Raw genomic sequence first — 21,763 nt, 5'->3', positions numbered from 1 at the left:
TATCCTCTATGCAAATGGTACATCGTGTTGATTTTTCTAGGGTCCACTAGTTAACTTCTTGTAAGTGCCCACAAGCCCTTGTGGCCATTAATTAGCATGACAAAAATTAGGACAACTCATGTTGAAGTGTTAAAAGACTATTGTTTCCTTTGTGGTGATGTTGTAATATTGCTGAGGTTCCACATGTGTGACCTCTTACGCGAAAACGTACACTATGGCTTTTGTAAGACAAAGTACACCTCTAATCAGTTTTGATAGTTGAGTTAATTAAAATTTTATTAATTATTTCCTTTTGAGCGATATAATTATTTCATCCTGCACTGTTTTATTTTCAGTAAATTGCAAGACAGTTGAAGTGAATTGAAAGTATAATCTCAACATGTGAATAATTAAACACCTTTTAATTTTGTAAACTCAGATGTCTCGATCTTAGAGCTGATAATAATAATGATAATAATGACTAATAATAATGAATAATGACTGAGTCCATTACCTGGTGGATCAAAGAATCGTCGACTGCGGACCTCTTCCACATTGTTGGCAACATAGAAGTGGTAACTTCCAGTCAAGACAGCTATGCCTGTCCTTCCAGCAAAGTTGTAGATTTTGCAGTCAATAACTTTTGATTCCTTGGCATCCTACATGATCAAAGTATTGTGATTACTAGTTGTAAAGACGGATAGTTGTATTGAGGTGGCCCATGGGTATTTACATGTATCTTATGGGGCTAACAGGTTCCTTTTCAAATTGTGTATTCAAACAGGAAAACTTTATTACAAAGTTCATAATCAATCTGACAGAGGAATCTTAAAATAATGCAAAATTATAAATTACCGGTATGTGACAATCAAAGGTGATTTGTTTTAGTTGTAAGTAGTTTTCTGAAGCCTCTTTTTTTAATAAAAATGTGATCATTTTTCATGCGCCGCTGATGGCAAATGAGCCAACAGTTTTGTCTTGAACATTATTCATTGTGACATGATGTTGTGATCATTATGAAAACAAAAGAAAAAGAAATGAATGATCTCACTGACCTGACCCATAGTTAGGGTTTTCTTGATTGCACCATGAATGTCATAAACTAAAACACTGCCATCATCAGCTACACACAAAAGATCTTCAGAAACAGACCAACCCATCTGAACAATAGTACCTCCATCCCACTGAAAACAGAAACAACAATGTTTCTATTCCATGTATTTTTATGAGGCTAACTGAATTTTAAACTGAAGGTTAAACTCAGGACAATGCTCGCGGCCAGCGGTTGCTCTCCTAAACTTGGGGTGGTCTCAGAGTTTTATCAGGGGCTGCAATTAATTTACAGCTCTCCCGTGGAGGTCAAGCCATTTTACTTGCTGTTGATAATTACACTTTATTCTTGTCGGGTTTGTTGCACATGTTCTGGAATATAGCGAATTATCATACTGCATAATACCTTATTATAGGCAATTAACGCTTTATGAAATTAAAGCGAATTTAAAATTTAATTTAAAAAATTTGTGTTAATTTAAGTCGCGTTAATTTTTGTTAACGTTAATCTCCGCGCTGTTAATTTAGTGGAGCGTTTATTTCCGCGACCTTAATTTCCATTATTTTGGCCCTAGTTTTTCGATACAGTCCAGACGTTCTTATCTCCTAGGAAAAAGCATTATTTCATCAGGGTGGACGCTCGAAGCGGTCAGATTCCTTCGCTTAAACCATACGTTTGGGTTTAGTATCACGAACATCGTTTCTGTCTCAGATTATACATTTCCTTTATTGGGAAGTAATTTTCCTTTGATTCGAGTTAATTTAAGTCGCGTTAATTTCAAATACCTTAATTTACACAAGCGTTAATTTCCTATAATAAGGTAATTATTAGATTCACAGCTTTGAGAAGTGCCTGTTGTTGTCAACATTATTGACTTGGATGGTCTTCAGAAGTGGCTAAACCTGCAATTCTGTGTTCAAGGTTTTGTCACAGATACACAATGTAGAGTTTTAGGAATTGATTCTGGAGGTAGGTAAACTTGGTGTACTCTTTTGTGCCACAACACAAAAAGAGGACTGTATACAAGAATCCACAGTTCTGTAATGGCACATTAAATTTGGTGTGATATTCTTCAGTGTAGGGGGGGGCACTTCAGAGCTTATTTGGGATGCGGCGCTTATTAACCTCAATGTCCCAAATGCGGCACTTATTCGAGGGTGGTGCTTATTCAGGGCTGGCACTTATTCGAGTAAATATGGTAGTTGTAAGACCATGTGCATTGGCCCCATGTTTCTAAATATCCTCATGTCCACAAAAGTTTACCTTAACAGAGGCAAGTTCCTTTCCAGCAGAAGAGAAAATGTGAATGATTGGTTTGTTAATTGATGATCCTTGGCCACGCATGAAATGTTTGTCTTCTCGTATTAGTGCTGCAAGTTATTATACAATGTGTATCACATTAATGTTCTATTATCACTAGAAGAAAAAACAAATTTCTGAAGGAATTGCCAGTGAGGGAAAGAAATAATAATAACAAAAAACAAAAACAGACTGAGCCACATTCCATTTTTACATGACATTCCAAAAAATTCATGCTAGAATTAATGTATCAAAATATCTTGCTCCTTCTAGTGTTTACTGCTTTCAATAAAAACCTTTTCCTTTTACATTGCTTAGTAAAAATGACAGCACCCTTTTTTCTGAGCAGACTCAGGAAGGGCACCAGAACTCTAAAGGTATAATTTATACTTTCAAAACCAAAAAGAGAGGATCCAGTTTTCACCCACTGTGATTTTTAGTATCTTTCTACTACTTTAAGGGCAACAGTTATATTTTAACAGTTATCGAAGTTGCCTTAACTCTGGGTTCAACAAAATCCATTATTTTTTTACAATTATCAAGCAAGCATTAACATAAGAATCATTATACATGTACAGTTGAATCCTGATAACTTGAGCCTTTAAGCGAAATCAAAAAAGGTTTGTGTTATTGGGATTTCGAGTTTTCAAAGGCAAAATTGGTGAGAAAATGACATGGAGGATAATTGAGAAAGGTTTGAGTTAGCGGGAGGTTCAAATTACTGAGGGTTCGAGTTATCGAGATTCAACTGTAATCTCACTTACCGATTGGACCCCCAAAAGGTGCTGCACTTACAATAAACTTGGAAAGGTCAACAGCCTCTTGCCATGCCATGCTGTACAACTCAATCTTCCTACATTGTGCATATTAAGGAGATAAAGGGCTCGTTACAGACCTATAACTACAATAAATAGATTGTGCGCTTGTTGTGTACCGGGTACATGTACCTGCCAGCTTTTTTCTGAGATTTTTATCTTAGGATTGCCAGGAAAGACAACCTGGTTATTTCAGGGTTGTCTAATGGAAAATACGAGACTTTACGAGACAAGGAGACTGATATCTTTTCTGCGAACCGGAGACCTTTATAGCCTTGCAAAAGAAATTGAGACTTGGAGAAGGCATCAAAGAAAAATTTATTTTGCGACGACGAAACCCCTAAAATTTGGCTAAAATTTTGCACAACATGCATTTTTTGAAGGACCATTCACTACCCCTTATTTTATGTACATGTATCTGGAGATTTCTAAAGATGTTCTGAAGATTTTGGAAGTTTCCTGGTCCTATTTCCAGAATGTGTTTCCCCAAACACTATCTTGTCATAGAACATTTTCTTCCTAAAATAATTTGGATAATTTGGTTGGATAATTGTGTAGTCATTAGAAATTGGTCTGTAATCAGAACATCTACAGTATGAGATCAAAGTTTTCAACTTGCAGCAGGCACGAGGCTCGCACTTGCGATTAAAGAGTTGGCAGGTGTACAGTTGATTGATTGATTGATTGATCAATAGAACCATATGTCGACAAAATCAATTCCTCTAATACATGTAGATGAGGACTGACTGACTGGCTGGCTGACTGACTGACTGCAGTAACAGTTACAGTATATCTTTATTGCGCCTTACACTCCAAAGGCAGGTACAGTGTATTGGTCAATTTACAATAAAGGTTATATAGCAACTTATTAATTGATTGAATGATTGATTGATTGATTGGCTTAGGTTGATTGATTGATCTGTTGATTTGTTGGAAAGTGAATGATTGGTTGGTTAATTGATTGACTAATTGATTAATTTGTTGGTGGATTGGATGGTTGGCTTGTTGGGAATGGATTGCCCTCTCCCAAGAGGGGGGGGGGATGGTGGGGTACCATCTTTGGGTCTTAGGCTGGAGTACCACTGGAGGTTTGAAACCCTGGCCCTGTGTAGGGTAGTGCTCTCTATTTTAAGACCCTGTTATGAAAAAGGACAATAATAATTGTAATTCATTTAAAGGCCCATTGCCACTTACTGTGCGTGATGTTCCATGCACGATAAACATCTCCGAATTTGGATTGCTTACTACCGGATGACAGTTTTTAGGGCTTGAGACTAACTTTTTAACTCACTGGTTTACTGGCTAGTGACATGTCAGATTTTACTAGCCAAAAGTAATTTTTTATTAGTCAGGTATATTGATTTCTATCAAGAACAGTTGACTTTTCCAAGTTTTTCTCTAGCCAAATGGCTAGTAAGAATGCTAAACCTGGTAGCCAAAACCTAAATTTTAGTAGCCTTTAGCTAGTTGGCTACCGTTAGTCTCGAGCCCCGAGTCTTTGAGCCATGCCCTGTCTGCCAGGGTTCCAGATACAGATTAAAGCAGACTCACTTAAAATGCTGTACCCTGTGCATGGCAGAGGAGCCAATAACACCCTCCATAGGGCCATTCCATTTAATATTCACCCCCCCCCCTTTGACTAGGTGAGTCAAAATTTACCCCCTATGAAAAAACAGATAAAAGTGCACATGTGATTGCCCCCCCCCCCCCCTCAGAAAAAAAACAGATTTTTCTTAACCCATCAGAAAAAAGCCAACTTTTCCCCTAACCCCTTAAGGAATATTTCAAAGATCAAAGAATGCTGATGGAGCTATCCCCTCAGGAATGAATTTCAAAACCCTTTCAGGAAAAATTATCAACAGGGGAGGGGGGGGGGTGGATATAAAATGGAATGGCCCATTGCAGTATGCCCAGGGCTCGAGACTAACGGTAGCCAACTAGCCAAAGGCTACTAAAATTTAGGTTTTGGCTACCAGGTTTAGCATTCCTACTAGCCATTTGGCTAGTGAAAAACTTGGACAAGTCAACTGATCTTAATGATAATCAATTTATATAGCGCATTTTTCATATGTAATGTTCAAATGCGCTGTACACATACTGTAATTTACTACACAAAGGCCAGACCACAACACCGGGAACTTCGTGCCCTACTCTTTGCGAATAGTGTGTGGGTTAAAAGACTGAAGATACAGGAGACGGGACCTACGGTTTATCGTCCTTTTCCGAGAAGACTAGAATGTCTAACCATTTGCAGATGTAATTACAAAGGCAGCACATTCTCCTCAGTTATTTTAAGACCCTGAGTGTTGGTCCGGTCTGGGGTTCAAACCCACGACCTCCCGCACAGCAGTCCGGCGCTCTACCAACTGAGCTAACCAGGCGGCCGTATGAAATCAATATACCTGACTAGTGAAAAATTACTTTTGGCTAGTAAAATCTGACATGTCACTAGCCAGTAAACCACAGGGGGCCCATACAAGCGGCGTGACTGTTTGTATGTTCAAAATATAAAGAAATGTATAAGAATTTTGAAAGCGTCTTATTATCGTTAACTTATTTCGAGTAATGTCTATGTTTAAGTTCAAAATAAACGTAAACCTACCTCAACTGTTGTATTTTGTCGTTTCTGCGGCTCAAAATGGCAAATTTGGGCAATTTGGAGGGTTTTGCGTTGACTGTTGCTTCACGTAATAAGAAGAGAACAAGGGTGGAAAGCTCGATTTCGACCGCTCCAGCGCCAAGCCGATTTTCAGCCAGAAATCAGAATCGCCAGGCTTCCTGATCAAACACCAGGTAAACTGAAAGGTTGAAGCTTCTTCTCAACGCTTTCAATCGAAAATCCATTCAAAATCCAAGCGCTAACCGCCGAATAATTTTTGAGAAATGCAGCTTTCGAAACGACCAGAAACCGGGGACGTGATTTAGTGTTCCAAGGAGCAACCGTCACGCTGTTTGCTGTGCGCTGATTGGATAATGGTAAACAATGCCGGAGGAAACAGCGTGTCTGGAACACCAAATCACGTCCCCGGTTTCTGATCGCTTCGAAAGCTGCATTTCTCGAAAATTATTCGGCGGTTAGCGCTTGGATTTTGAATGGATTTTCGATTGAAAGCGCCGAGAAGAAGCTTCGACCTTTCAGTTTACCTGGTGTTTGATCAGGAAGCCTGGCGATTCCAATTTCTGGCTGAAAATCGGCTTGGCGCTGGAGCGGTCGAAATCGAGCTTTCCACCCTTGTTCTCTTCTTATTACGTGAAGCAACAGTCAACGCAAAACCCTCCAAATCGCCCAAATTCGCCATTTTGAGCCGCGGAAACGACAAAATACTACAGTTGAGGTAGGTTTACGTTTATTTTGAACTTAAACATAGACATTACTCGAAATAAGTTAACGATAATAAGACGCTTTTAAAATCCTTAAACATTTCTTTATATTTCGAACATACAAACAGTCAGGCCGCTTGTATGGGCCCCCTGTGAGTAAACCAGTGAGTTAAAAAGTTAGTCTCAAGCCCTGATGTCACCATATAGGCCATGCAGGGAGTACCCCTCCTCAGATAACTTGGTTGATCGATTACCTGGTTGGTTTGTTGGAAATGGATAAATCGATTAATTAAAGATGAAATACAAATTAAACCCGGGTTGCAGCTTTCTTCTCAGAAAAATGGAACATAAATCATATTAAAATAGCAAATATTAATTGTGTCATGTATCGTTCTACTGAGCGTTGCAGGACATGTGTTGACAGGGGTCCTCTGTCCAGTGATGTAAGGGGTCAGCGGTATTGCCAGAGAGTGTGTAGAAAGCCAACATGGCCGTGTGTTGGTTGTCGAGTCGGCTGTGAATAAAGTGTTGCGTTTGAGTTGTGTTCTCAAGAGTTGTACGTTGTCAACATGGTGTCAGAAGTTGACGAACACACGCCTGAAGTCAAGTAACGTAAAGTTGTTCTGTGATTAAGCGTTTGAAAGTGAACAGTCGAAGTTGCGTTGTTCGCCACATTCCCGCCATTTTATGTTCTTGTCAACCTGGTGCCCGCAAAAACTGTTCGTGTGTGTTTTCCTCATGGCGGCAGCACCGGCAGGGTTTCCTGTTCCACAATGGCAAGAAAGACTAGATGAAAGAGAGGCCTTGGACTGTTTCGTTTTAGATTATGTGGATTATTGTACAGTTATGGGATGGTTTGAGGCGAAAGCCGGGTGTAAATAAGACGATCAAAGCGAGGATGGCAAGAAACAGTGGAAGAAACCGAGCCATTGTATGTCGACATTACGAGCAACATTGCCTTCAAAGATGAAGAGACTGATTAATCCCAACAACAAAACGCTGGGACTGTCTGCTAAGGATCAAAACGACCCTGTGAAAGTTATTAAAGCCCTCATTAAGCGGTTTGGAGGCAGTGTGAGTGTGCAAGCGGAGCGAACGAAGATGGGTCGCATGCTTCAGTCTGAAGGAGAATCCATCAGTGCCTGGGAGTGCTGAGTGGTTGAACGAGCTAAATATTGTGAATACGGAGACTTTGAAGATCAGGCATGCCGTGACCGTTTCATTGCTGGTTTGGTAGACGAAAACTTACAAGGAAAGCTGAACACCAATGGTCATCGTGACAAGGAAGGTAACATTGTTGAGTTTCGTGCTGTGGTTGAAATAGCTAAGAATTATGAATCCTCAACTGATGCTCGACGTCTTATGAGGCAAGTCCGTGGAGATCAGGAGCAGGTCAACTGGACAGCAAAAGGGCCCCCCTCAAAGTCAAAAAGTCATCAGCCTCCAAGTGGAAGTCATAGTAAAGGGTTCTCCCCAAAGCAGTCTGATTGTCACTACTGTGGAGCAATACCCAGTCACCCAAAAGAGAAGTGTCGTGCAATTCTTCTTAAGTATGTTTGTAGAAAGTGTGGCAAAGTGGGGCATGTGGCCCGAAAATGTATTAGCAACCCTCAATATGTGAATGCAATGGAGGAGTCAGTGTCAGCTGGTGAACATGAAACCCATCATTTGTTTACTGTGGACATCCACTCAGTGAGAACTGTATCAGTGCAGAAAGGGAAAAAATTCTTCGCAGCAATCAAATTATCGGCAACTGGAAACTGTTTTGTTTGGAAAACTTTGCAATTAGATACAGCCTCAACAACAAACACACTTGCAGTGGATGACCTCTCGAGCATGTGTCCACCAGACTGTGACATAGGTAGCCTAATTAAACCTTCTTCTGCCATCCTGCATACCTATGGTGGAGGTGTAATTAAGCCAGTGGGGCAAATCCAGTTAGTCTGCGAGACTCAAGGAAAGTTTCACACTCTTCAATTTCAGCTGTAAAGTAAAGATGCCATGGGTTCGCAACCGCCCCTTTTGAGCGGATCGGATTGCATTAGGCTTGGCCTGATCGAGATCAGGGGAAACTCTCCACCTTTGCATCAGACTAATCACAAAGAGACTGACAAAAGTTTAGAAGTGTGCCAACTTGAATCAGGACATCAGCAAGGAAAAGAGGAGGACAGTGGAGTGTCTGATAAAGAGGTCAGGCCAACCTCACTGAATGGCAGCCCCACAGAGGAGCTTAACCAAGCTGATTCACCTGACGCTATGTCTCCAGTGAAAGTTGTGGGTGCAGAGATTAGTGCAGTTCACAGTACTGCAGCCAGTGGAGCTCAAGTCAAGCCAGCCGTGAGTACGACTAGTGATGCGGGTGTGTCCCGTGTGCCTGTTCCTTGGGGAAAATTGACCAAGGCCATTGTGTTAGAGACATTCAAAGATGTCCATACAGGGTTGGGAACTTTAGGTCCACCCCTACACATCCGCATGAACCCTAATGTGGCTCCAGTCCAAGCTCATCCCCATCGGTGCCCAGTGGTAAAAGAAGCAAAAGCAGCTGACGCAGTACGTGACCTTGAAAAGCAAGGTATCCTGAAAAAAGGCACTGAACCAACTGCATGGATCTCTAACAGTGTTTACAGAGAGAAACCCGATGGAAGCCTACGGGTGTGTATTGACCCCAGCCAGACAATTAATAAGGCCATCGAAGTCCCAAAATATCCCATCCCTACAGTTGATGAGTTATTGCCAAAGTTGAACAATGCTAAAATTTTTTCCTGTGTGGATGTGTACAAGGGGTTCACGAACATTGAGCTAGACGAAAGTTCCTCACTCTTGACAACCATGCACACTCCAATCGGTCGGTATCGGTGGCTGCGTATGCCGTTTGGTGTTAGTCTAGGGCCGGAGGAGTACCAGCGAAGGCAGCATGAAGTTCTGGAAGGATTAAGTGGTGTTGTAAACAAAGCTGATGATATCTTAGTCTTTGGAAGGGGAGATAGTCTTGAGGAGGCAGAGAAGGACCATGACATTAATTTGTGGAACTTAATGTTGCGGTGCCGCGAGGTGAATCTCAAGTTGAACCCGAAGAAATTCCAATTCAAAGTGAAGCAAGTCACATGGATGGGCCATCTCCTTAGCAGCGATGGGATAACTCCGCATCCGGATCGAGTCCGGGCAATAAAGGACATGACCCCACCTCAAGATGTAAAAGGGGTTCAGCGGTTCCTTGGAATGTGCAACTATTTGTCTCGCTTCACACCAAATCTTGCCGAAATTGTGAAGCCACTTGCTGAGCTGACACACGTGGATGCAGTCTGGTCATGGGCCTCCCAACATGACACAGCCTTCAAGGTAGCAAAAAGTGGATGGATGGATGGATGGATAATCTTTATTTAAAACACGGTCAAATTCATCAGCTCACAATACAACAATCTAATTATAATATATATACAAGAAAGAGGGGAAATAAAAAATATATGTACAAAAATAAAAAGCTGCTTTCCACGAATGCCGTGCCCTAGAGTACTCGTTCAATTAGTTTTTTACATTGCCCAAGGGACTCTGCTTGTCTTACGTTAATAGGAAGACTGTTCCACAAGATGGCGCCACTGTACGTAAAGCTGTTTTTGTAATAGTTAGTGCGCGGTAATGGAACATTGAGTTTGTTTTCAGAGTCCCTTAGGTTGTACGCGGTTTCTCGTTTTTCAAATTTAGATGATAGGTAGTCTGGAGCCAACCCGTGCAGAGACCTGTAAACCATCGTGGCTCTTTGAATTTGCTGCTGGCGAGCTAGATTTTTCCATCCTAGAATTTCAAATAAATCACCAGCGTGCGCGTCATAGTTTGAGAAGGTCAAGACACGGGCTGCTCTATTCTGTAGCTTTTGTAGCTTGTTTTGCAAAGTAATCCCACAGTTTCCCCAAACAGTACTGCAGTAGTCGAAATGCGGTTGTATTAAAGCTCTGTATATTAGGTGTAAGGTTGCTTGAGGGACCAGGTGCCTTACTCGTTTTAAGGCCCCAATCCCAGAAGCAATTTTCTTTGTTAGTTTCTCGATATGACTACTCCAATCAAGTCTGTCGTCGATGATCACTCCAAGTGATTTTGCAGACTTGACCTGGCTAACTTGAAAATCGTTTATTGCAACTTTCGGGGAACCTGTAAGATTACTAAGCCTCTGCCTAGATCCAATAAGTATAAACTCGGTTTTAGTCATATTTAGAGTAAGTTTGTTTGCTCCCAGCCAGTTGTGAACGTTTTCTAGATCTTGGTTTAGGCGTAACTGAATATTGTCTGTGTTGTCACTCGCGTATGTAGTGCAATTGCAAAAGCCACAACATTGAAATTTTTTGATGTGAAAAAGCCTTGTGTGTTACAAGTTGATGCCAGTGATACAGGGCTTGGTGGAGCCCTACTACAAGATGGGCAGCCTGTGGCTTTTACAAGCTCTACTCTGTCAGCAACTGAAGTCAACTATGCGCCTATTGAAAAGGAATGTTTGGCCATCAAAGTAGCGTGTACAAAGTTTTATCAGTATCTTTATGGCAAACAAGATGTTATAGTACATTCTGACCACCAGCCGTTGGAGACAATATTTAAGAAACCATTGAGTAAAGCCCCCAGGTGCCTCCAGCGCATGATGCTTCAGCTTCAACCTTTCAAGTTTACAGTAGTTTATAAGAAAGGCAAATACATGTACTTGGCTAATACGTTGTCAAGAGCAGCCTTGAACCTTCCTTCAGCTTCAGGACCACAAGAAGAGGTGTTTCACTGCCACGTGGAGGATGCCCAAGAGATGTTTCGGGTCGAACTTGAGGCCCTGGAACTAGACTCCCGTGATTTGCATCATAGCACACTAGAGGAAGTTAAAGTGGAAACAAAAGCGGATTCCACCCTGTCAGATCTATCAGAGTTTGTTGCACATGGATGGCCTTCTGACAAATCACAGGTCCCCACGGCACTTCGAAATTACTATCCGTTGCGGGACGAGTTGGCATTGTACAATGGTGTCTTGTACAAGTCGCACAAGATCATCATTCCCCTGAAGCTACAGTCTACAATGCTGAAAAAACCCCACCAAGGCCACCAGGGTGGTGAAAGTATGATTCGCCGTGCTCGAGAAGTCATGTACTGGCCTGGGATGTAGACTTCAATTCTCCAAGAGAGTGCAAATTGTTCATTGTGTGCTAGCTACAGTTCAGCCCTTCCCAAAGAACCCATGTTGTCACACGAAATTCCGCATGGTCCATGGAAGTTCATTTCGCAGGACTTGTTCAAGCATGGAGGGCGTTGGTATGCGGTGACAGTAGATCACTATAGTGACTGGTTCGAAGTGGATCTATTAAATGAAGACATCACTGCTTCTCATGTTATCTCAGTTACTAAGGCACACTTTGCCCGCTACGGTGTACCACAAAAATTTCTGTCAGACAATGGGCCACAGTATACATCTCAAGAGTTTGAGAACTTTGCCAAGGTATATGATTTCCAGTTGATCACCCGGTCTCCCTATTATGCTAGAGCCACTGGTAAAGCTGAATCTGCGGTCAAGGAAGCGAAAAAGATGTTAAAAAAGTCTGATCTTCTCACTGGCCTCCTGGATCATAGGAACACTCCACCCCAGGGTATGACCTACTCCCCCCGCACAGAGGTTTCTCTGTCGACGAACAAAGTCCACTTTGCCAATATCTGAGCCATTGTTGAGCCAATCCGTCCCACCAGTAGCTTTGGTACGTGATGAACATCTGGGCAGGCGAGCTAAAGCTAAAGCCCACTATGACAAAACTGCAAGCAGAGAGTTGTCTTCTCTCTTACCTGGACAACTTGTGTACACCAGACCAAATGACCGTCACCATGGGGAGCGTTGGGGTTGTGGTGAAGTCTTAGAGGAAGTTACCCCACGTTCATATGTCGTCAAAACGCCAGACGGGTTAGTTAGATGAAACAGAACCCACCTAAGGCCTGCCGAGCCTTCGGTTCCATGTAACCTGCAAACCCCAGAACAACCAGAGGCAGTTGATGGTGACAGATTAACTGGAGAAAATTCTGCAGAAAACCCAGAGCCCAATCCTAGTTCAGAGTCACCAATGGAGAGTCCAGTACAAACGTCCCGTTATGGCCGAACAATTAGACCACCCAAGAGACTGGACCTTTGAGTCAAGAGACTACAGAGTGCAATGATTTTTGTACTCAGTGTTTACTATTGTTTGACACTGCTTGTTTATATTGTTTTGTTACCTGTTGACTTTATGATACAAAAACGTATTAACACGTTAATATTTTTGTTAAAAAAAAAAAAAAAAAAAAAAAAACGGAGGATGTTGACAGGGGTCCTCTGTCCAGTAATGTAAGGGGTCAGCGGTATCGCCAGAGAGTGTGTAGAAAGCCAACATGGCCGTGTGTTGGTTGTCGAGTCGGCTGTGAATAAAGTGTTGCGTTTGAGTTGTGTTCTCAAGAGTTGTACGTTGTCAACACATGTTTATATTAAAGGTGGCCAAAGTGCCTCTGTCTTTTGTAATCACTCCACACTAATGCTGATTAATACTGTACATAAAAACTGTTTTACAAATGTAGAGTTTATAAGATATCGAGTGAAGGGGATTCGAATAACAAACTAACCTATAAAACACCTTCCCAAGGGGGTTCCAGTCGACAGTTACGTGAGCCATCTTCTTTTGAATTGAGGTTGATGGTATTCTGCTTATAAAAGTCTTCTTAAAGTTTTACATGGTGCTATATGGTGATGTAGACGTATATTTTTCTGAAGATGAGCAGAGCTCACACCGCCGCCACCGCCGCCATTTTGTTCATACGAGACTGCAGTTTGTCAGTGGTCACTTTTCAAAATGGAGTATCCCATATTTCCTTTCAAGCGCGGAGAATTCAAGATGGCGGTCCCCAAAACGAAAGGAGCATACCGTCCCAGATGCTTTTTTGATGTTGAAATAAATGGCTCTCCGGGTAAGTAAAGTATCGGTATTTGGTTAAAAACTCATCTTTGATTGTTCTGCGATAATATATTTCTTTTCAAAAGCAAAGAAGTTAGGTTAAAACCTTAGATTTTGGCTGAGATTTCCCAGCGTCACAAAGTTTGCATGTGCGCGCTGTCAAACAATTAATTAAGCTTGGATTGCAGCTGTTTAAAAGAATCCTTCAGATATCTTAAGCTTTCACGCTAATTTTCTAAATCTTTGTTTAGCTATTTCTTATTCTGCTAGCTTGTAAACCTCTATAACATTAGTATAAGTAAGACTACAAGGTTTAGTGTGAAAGGAAGATCCGTGCGTACAAATTATTTTATACATGCAGTTGCAGATTACCAAGTTAGCTATAAATACAAATGCTTAAAATACTTAGTCTGCATTAGTATACCTGCCAACTTCCCGGTTCCAGTCCCAGGACGTGTTTTGCTAAACACGACGTTGTTTCCAATACATAGTATCGTTATTTAATCATTTTACACTGAGTTTTTGTCTCTTGCATTGGTTTGAGTTGACATTAATTTTTTTCTGGAAAGTGTGTCACTTATGGTTGTAATAACTCACATTTTTCGACTAGGCGTGAGAAATTGGTTCGTAAGCGTGAGTTGGCGTGAAATCGAAGTTTTCAACTCCCAGGCATGAGACTCACCCCTAAGGCGTGAGAGTTGGCAGGTATACACTAGTCCCGTGTGCCCCTAAGAAGCCAGAGCTAATCTGTGTTTCTTTTGCATGAAAATTATAACTAGGAGTCAGAGGTCTCTCTGACTGGGAGAATTTCTACTCCCCTCTATGGGAGACTAGTCCATAGCTTGCAGGGTTTCCCCTGCCCTCGACATTATTGCAGTTTTCAGTGATATGCGAGCTCTGAAATTCAAAATCCAACTAAGAATTGTGTTTTTTGCTACCATCAATCATAATTAACAAGGCAGACAACGAACTATGGAAAAAAGAAACAAACAAAATGGATCAAAATCTACCAATCACAACTGAGAGACGCGACCTTTTGACCCGGTTGAAGTGAACTTCTGTTTCCCAAGAGGTCCGCTAAGATGATTTATGGCAGCAAAAAGCGTAAACCGTTGGTTGAGGATCAAATTTCAGTGTTTGCATATCACTGAAAACCGCAGTAATTCACATTTACCCAGTTATATTCCTGAGTGGAGAGAGGCACTATGAGACTAAAGTGTCTGTTAACACAACACCATGACCCAGGCCAGGGCTCAAACCTGGACTGTTCAACTAGTGTCAAAAACAAATTATTACACTGTACGTATGCCAATAGATGTTTGTTAATGTTTAAAGATTTCTTTCTTCTTTAGTTGGCAGGGTTATTTTTGAGCTGTTTGCTGATATCTGCCCTAAGACTTGTGACAACTTTAGATCCCTTTGTACAGGTAAGGAAAAATAACCATGAAATTTTGAAATATTTGCACAACAGCAAATGACTTTGTAGGAGTAATTTGTTTTGCTGTGAAACTTTAAAACCTGGAATTAAAATTGTATAAAATTTGCATGAATCCAGCACCAAATGTGAGACAATTGAATCTGCGATGACAAAACAATACAGTTTTGTTTAAAGTAATACTGTACACAAAATTCAAATTGTTGCCCTTGGGAGCAGTCATTACGTTAGTACTTAGCATACATGCCTGTTAGCATCTGAAGATATTTTATTTTTTGTTTGTTCAGGAGAAAAGGGCCTTAGCAAGGTTTCAGGCAAGGCACTGCATTACAAAGGATCACTAATTCACCGTGTTATCAAGGATTTTATGATTCAAGGAGGAGATTTCACCAAAGGTTTGGGTTCAATGTCAAATTCTTTTGTTTAGATGTACTGTATACTGTATTTAAAAGTGCATGTTTATGTGTGAGTTACCAGTACATGTACATACAATGTTTCAAGGTCCCTTATCAAGTTGATCATTATGTGCCACTATAAAGTGCTTCACCTGACTGCAAATGCAGTACATGTACATTGTGAGTGATAATATTTCCTAAGAAGCAAATCATTCATGGAGGTAAAAAATGATAGCAGTCATAATAATGGCATTGTGAATTCTAAGTCATTTATTGAAACAGGACTTGTTAATGCTTTAGGACATGTTGAGGATTCAAGTACTGACAAAATAATTATTACACAAGTTTCAGATTACTTGTACATGTGCATTATCACTGAAAGAATATAAAACAGTGGCAACATTTAAGGATTGTTCCTGTGTTCATTACAGGTAATGGCACAGGGGGAGAGTCTATCTATGGAGGCACATTTAATGGTGAGCAACTTGCTTTATTTACACGTAAGCTACACTGTACATGTATGCTATCCAAAACTTGAACCCAGGGCTACACTCGGGGTTACCTGGAGTGGAGTATACCATAGCATCCTTTTTTTGGATGAGCCACTTGACTTTAGCATTAAACCCTTTTAAACTGAGGTTTTTACAATAATTGAAGGACTCCGTGCAAAAAGGGTGGCATGATTTTAGCTTGAAATGAACATTGCCAAAAGAACTCCAAAATTCGCGTGCGGGTTTGTTGACATAAGTGAAACATTGTAATGAATTTATTTTCCGCGGCTTTTGCTCTGTTTCCGAGAAATAACTCAATGTAAAAACTAGGTTTTTTCAGTCGGCATCTTTAGTACTTTCTTTGTTCAAATGGAACAAAGAAACTTCTAACAACACCACTTGAAACATGCATATGTTATTCCTGTAAAACGGAGCAAAATCCAGGGACAATAAATACAGTACAATGTTTTGCATACGTAAACAAACTTACATGCGAAATTTGGAGTCGTTGTGTCGATGTTTTTTTTTTTGGCCAAAATCACTACCGCCCTTTTTGCACCGAACCCTTCAATTGTTGATGCTACTACTGTGCCTTTTAATAACATGCACACTGTGAAGTTTAAAACCCAACTAGTAATTAAACTTTTTGTTGCTGTTAATCATAATTTTGGCAACAGCCAACGAACCCAGAACAACAGAAACAAACAAAATTGATACAAATCTGCCAATTACAACCAACAGAGCTAACCTTTTAAATCGTTTGATTACTGAGCTTATGTTTCCTAAGAGGTCTGCTTACTGTGCAGTGTAGATGATTGATGGCACAAAAAACGTACATGTAACTGTTAACTTGAGCAGTCCCAGAGTTCACATGTTTTTAAAAGGTGCAGTAAAATTTCTTTCCACAGAAAGAAATGGCTTTCATTGAAGGGTATATTTTTTTATACAGATGAGAGTTTTGAACTAAAGCATGAGAAGCCGATGTTGTTGTCAATGGCCAATAGAGGACCAAATACCAACGGATCACAGTTCTTTATGTAAGTACCAGTACATAGTTAGACACATGCACGTAGTAGAAGGAACTTGTAAGAGAGATGTTTGTTTAATACATGTTGGAAAATCATCAACTGGAGGATACAGGTACTTTTTGTCTTGAAAGGCTGCCAACTGATGTCGGAAACAAAGTTAGTTGTTTGGGGAGTAAACTTGGCAAGGGATACCAAAGTGAATGCTTTCTCAGAATCTTCAAACAACCATAAAAATATAGTTCTATCCAGTAGAGGTGACAAAGGAGGTCACTGAAGTTGTCTTGCCCACAACACTGCATTATCACGTATTAAGCCTCTGAAAAGACTAGAGCTGTACAGACTATGACTCAAAGTTTAGACCCCAGTAGTCTGACCTCTTGGAAGCAGGCATCTCCCCTCATTGACCACATACTTACTTAGGATTTGGATCAGATCACCCATGTGAGGTTTAACTGAATGCCAGCCTGATTTTACATGCTTCATGCAGTGCATACCGGTATGTGCTTGAACCATTACAATATCTGCTGATAAATAATGTGTTTCTTGTTTTGCAGAACAACTCAGCCCACCCCGCATCTTGATGGGTATGTGTTATTCCAACAAAAGTGCTTCTCTGAGTCAATATTTTTCACAATCTCTGGAAGCTTGTGTTGGGAGTCCATAATATTACAGTACTGTAATTCTACTGTACAGGACTACACTGCATTTTCTGCAAGAATTTTGTTTCCCAAATTCCTTCCAGGTCGAGGGAGGTGTTGTACATTGCTTCACTAAGCTGCAATGATTTATTTGGTGGATAGCGTTATCCACCTTTTGCGCAACTGGGACCTGATAGATGCACTTAAGGAATTTATTTAAATTATTGAGAGATTGTTAGGTAAAATTAAAATACCTATTTGTTATAAACCTAAGCGCTGTCCTCAGCTTGTTTTTGTTGTGTACTATACATTGAATGCATTTACTTGAACAAGTGGTGCAGTGCTTGTCAAATTTTTCCACAATTTGGTGTAGTGCAGGGTTGTTGCTAAGGGCCGGCTGCCAGCTAATTTCACCGGCTGAAAGAGAACTTAAATCTGTCTGAAATGTCACATGAGAACAAAGACTTATGTAAACTTCTAGAGCTGCTAAGACCAGAAAAGCCAGCTAGGTGTGTTGATTAGCTGGCTAAGCATTTTTTTAGCTACATCCCTGGCAGTGGTTATTTAACAAAAAAATTTACAGTTTGTGTAACTGGTTGTTGTTTTACTTCTCATGGTATGGCTCTTCTTATTAACTCTTAGCATCCATGTGATATTTGGTCATGTACTACAAGGCCAGGAGGTGATATCAGAAATAGAGAATCAAAGAGTTGACGACAAAAGTCGACCACAAGTAGATGTGAGGATCAGCAACTGTGGAGAGCTTATACCAAAAGCCAAGGCTAAAGGTAAAATGTAAAGTAAAATTCCATTAATGTAATGTACAGTGTATATTACCGGTACTTTTCAGTGAGGTTTTTTAATTGAATATCCCCCCCCCCCCCACTTTTGTTGTGCAGTTCATTATTTGCAATTTGTTAAACTGGGGTTGTATTATTGCCATGTACATGTAGAGCTCTGCATAATTTATCGTTTTACTAAAAAACTGTTTTCAGCTGTCACATTTTGTTTTAAAAATCATTGTCAAATAAGATTTTTTTTTTCTTTTACTATTTATTCAGTATTTTTGCCACGTTGCGTTCTTCTCAATCAAGTACAAAAACCTATGTTGCAAGAGACCTGCATAAATTCCTGTGAGCTGTTAATAGCAAATTTTATTACTGACAATTAAACCCACAATATTTCAATATCTGTGAAGTGTAATTTATGCATAATGTGCAATAATAAATTTTATGCTTATGACTATTGCATGCTATGCTGGTATTGAAAGTGTTTCAACAGTTTTCTGTGATTGTGGTTTTGATAAAGTAAAACCATGAGGTTAAAACACAGGAGCACATTGTAATATTCTCCATTGAATAAACTAGGGTTTTGTTGGGTGTGTAAGAAAACTTTGGTCGCCCTTTTTTTATATTACTTGTCAGTTTGGAAAAGTTCTCTGTTTTTGTCAGTTCATAAAACTTACTTGTCCGATTTTAAGCAGGCAGAATCACAAAAAGAATGTTACATTTCCTTATTTCCCTTTTTAGACCTTATCCCGTAACATTCTATTTCTACTTTACAGCTATAGTAAAGAAAGCAGAAAAGAAAAAACGAAAAACAGAACAAGAGTCAGACTCTAGTGCAAAATCTGATTCCAAGTCAGAGTCTGATACACAGTCAGAGAGTGAGTCTTCTTCAGATGAGGATCAGAAGAAGAAGAGAGCAAAGAAGAAAAACAGAGAAAAGCGCAAGAAAGATTCCGCTAAAAGAAAGAAGAAAACGAAGAAGAAGGCAAAGGACAAGAAAAACAAGGAAATCAAAGAAAGGCAAGTTACCTTAACTTTTAGGAATAAAAGGGCAGGGCTGCAAATAATTTTTTTCACTTGAAAAGACACGTGTCCTACTAAGACACCATCTTGGTCGGTCAAAGCAAAATTGTGGTCAGACAAATTTTTATTTATTGTTGCCGTAAAATGATTTACAAACAAATAAGTCTGGACATCATGTCCGACCACACTTGGGATTTTGTCGGACATAAGCAAATTTTGGTCGGCCAATGTCCAATGATAAACACTACAAACATTACCTTGCAACTTCCAGTCAGGGAACAGACACTAAGACAGGTCCTAAGTATATTGTAAAGACAAACACTAAGTACATACACACTGTAAAGACAAAACTACTTTTATAATGAAAGAGAACATTCAAGTTACAAATGGGTCCAGTGTTGCAGTGGTTTGACTGTTAGCATGCTGGGCTCTGGATTGAGTGGTCTGGTCTGGTTAATTGTGTTATGTTCTTTGGCAAGACACATGCATGTGCAAATAAAATTAGCAATCTGTCATTTAATGGTTTGTTCCAATTTGAAGGTCATTTTGTACATTGCAATAATGACTATTTTTGACATTGCTCCTAAGTTAAACACTGTTATTAAGGTGCCTTGAGCTTTAACTTTGCATCCGGCCATAATAATAAACAATGGCCGAAATTTTATACAGAGTCTACCATTTTCTGAATCTTTCTGTTTTAAGATACATGTTGTAGATACTGTAACCAGTTAACTGAGGTAAAGCCAACAGAAGTTATTTTTTTTCAGCTCAGATAATGATAAACCAGAGAAGAGCCCTGAGCCTGTTAGTACAGTCGCTGCTGATGAGATCCCAGATGTACCTAATAACTCCTTCCTGTTGAGAAGAAGCCGCACTCCTTCCCCTGTCAAGAAGAAGAGACTTGAAGAGGCAAAAAATAGGTTTGTTCAAATACTTGTGATTAACAAACACAATAATGATTAATCACAAATAAAGCCTTTCTTGCATTCTGCACAAGCTTTTGCATCATTTGTATGAAGCAAACAAATTTATCGTCAAACATTTTTCTAAACTGCACTTAGACTGGATATATTCTTACAAATGTGGGAAAGAAAAATTCCCAGTTGATGTGTGACACTTTATAAAAATAGTACTACATGTATACAGCTAATTTTTTTTTATTTATTATTTTTTTTTTTTTATTGCAAAACACACACAGAACGTTCTTACAAAGTGACATGTTCGCTACTAATTACTTACTGTACAAGGCTTTACGCATTACTTACTATACAAAGCTTACTCTACTTACAGTACAATACACTACTTACACTACCTACATGACAATTAAATTGCTTACAACACACTACTTACAATACAATACTCAATTTCTTAAAATTTAATATTTATACTTATAACAGCGCAATACAATTTATCTCTTTTAATACATTTGCAAAAAAACTACAACTACTTTTGGCTTATTAAAGATAATGAAAATAAAAATGGTAACTTATAAAAACTAAATCAAATTGCGCCATTTTTATCTTACCGACATTTTTTTCAAAAATTTTAACTGTTTCTGTCAGTCATTGAGAGGGGCTTGAAGGGCGTTGAAGGAATTACCTGTTCAGAGGACCTTAGAGCCTAATATATTGTGTATATTCGACTAGGGAGGGTGAAGATAAAGAGATTAGTTTTTATTCATTTATTTTATTTCTTCTTTAAAAGGCTTTCCAGCAAATCCCACTTTTTGTTGGTTGTGTCATCTGTTCTTTGTTCAACGACATAAATCGATTTAAGATAAAGTAGAAAACTTTCTATTTTAGGAGGTCTTGTTTTATTTTTACAAATCCAAATAAAGTGTCTGGCCAGTAGAAAGCAGAAATTAATTTGGCGATGATTTTTTGAGCAGTCCGGTATCAATCCTAAGGCGACAGAGATGTTTACTGTGTAGTGTTCTGGAAATATTTTAGATAATTTTAGCAGTTCGGTTAAGGAGTTCCAAAAGGAGGTCACCTTGGAGCACGACCAGAAGAGATGCTTTAATTTTTCTGGTTCTTCTTTGCAGAAAGAGCAGTTTGGGTCATCTTGTACTCCAATTTTTGTTAAGAATTCATTAGTTGATTTTCGCCTATGTAAAAGTTTGAATTGGAACTCAATGAGTTTTGTGCTTTTGGTACATTTAAAGGCTAATTGATAGGCATCGCTCCATTTAATGCATTTTGTTTCTTCTGTGTTACAGTCTTCAAACCATTTCCGTTGAGATTGGGAAGAAAGCGTAGATTTTTTGGATATCAGTTTCTGATACACTGGTGGGCTTGTTCGTTGCGATTTTATTAACGTTTCCGAAAAGGTTTCGTATTCGGAGTCTGTCATAATAAGGTTGTTTTTGTGTGCGTCCCAGAGCAGTTTAAGGGCCGATATGAGTCCATAGTATCTGAGAGGACAAATTTTAAGACTGAATTTTGTCTGTAGTTCAAAATAGGATAAGAAATTATTTGAGCCATCTTTCAAATGTTTCACCTTTGTGATACCTTTATGATAACATTCAGGGTAAAAGACAGGACGGTCATCAATTCTGATCACTGA

The 21,763-nt window shown here is 39.6% G+C and overlaps 2 protein-coding genes across 3 annotated transcripts in view; one reads left to right on the top strand and one right to left on the bottom strand.

Annotated features, from left to right (window-relative positions):
• LOC144661742 (vacuolar protein sorting-associated protein 16 homolog) overlaps positions 1-13,255 on the bottom strand; it is a 34,737-nt gene extending 21,482 nt beyond the window's left edge. For both annotated transcript variants that reach the window (XM_078522565.1, XM_078522566.1), the window contains exons 1-5: positions 13,072-13,255; positions 3,094-3,182; positions 2,294-2,400; positions 1,035-1,163; positions 494-638 (exon numbers count right to left, since the gene is read on the bottom strand). In XM_078522565.1, the coding sequence (XP_078378691.1) occupies positions 494-638; positions 1,035-1,163; positions 2,294-2,400; positions 3,094-3,182; positions 13,072-13,121 (520 nt within the window). In that variant the 5' untranslated portion in view covers positions 13,122-13,255. The remainder of the gene's footprint in view (positions 1-493; positions 639-1,034; positions 1,164-2,293; positions 2,401-3,093; positions 3,183-13,071) is intronic.
• Positions 1-21,763, top strand: part of LOC144661739 (uncharacterized) — a 33,052-nt gene that overhangs the window by 849 nt on the left and 10,440 nt on the right. The window contains exons 2-10 of the mRNA XM_078522560.1: positions 13,326-13,413; positions 14,753-14,827; positions 15,123-15,230; positions 15,662-15,706; positions 16,671-16,758; positions 17,304-17,333; positions 18,030-18,175; positions 18,952-19,195; positions 19,966-20,118. Coding sequence (XP_078378686.1) covers positions 13,326-13,413; positions 14,753-14,827; positions 15,123-15,230; positions 15,662-15,706; positions 16,671-16,758; positions 17,304-17,333; positions 18,030-18,175; positions 18,952-19,195; positions 19,966-20,118 — 977 coding nt within the window. The remainder of the gene's footprint in view (positions 1-13,325; positions 13,414-14,752; positions 14,828-15,122; positions 15,231-15,661; positions 15,707-16,670; positions 16,759-17,303; positions 17,334-18,029; positions 18,176-18,951; positions 19,196-19,965; positions 20,119-21,763) is intronic.

The sequence above is a fragment of the Oculina patagonica genome, chromosome 7, assembly GCF_052425735.1.
Source record: "Oculina patagonica isolate OP01 chromosome 7, crgOcupat, whole genome shotgun sequence".
Classification (NCBI taxonomy): Eukaryota; Metazoa; Cnidaria; class Anthozoa; order Scleractinia; family Oculinidae; genus Oculina; species Oculina patagonica.
Note: the sequence above shows the minus strand (reverse complement) of the source record. Positions and strands in the feature narration are given on the sequence as shown.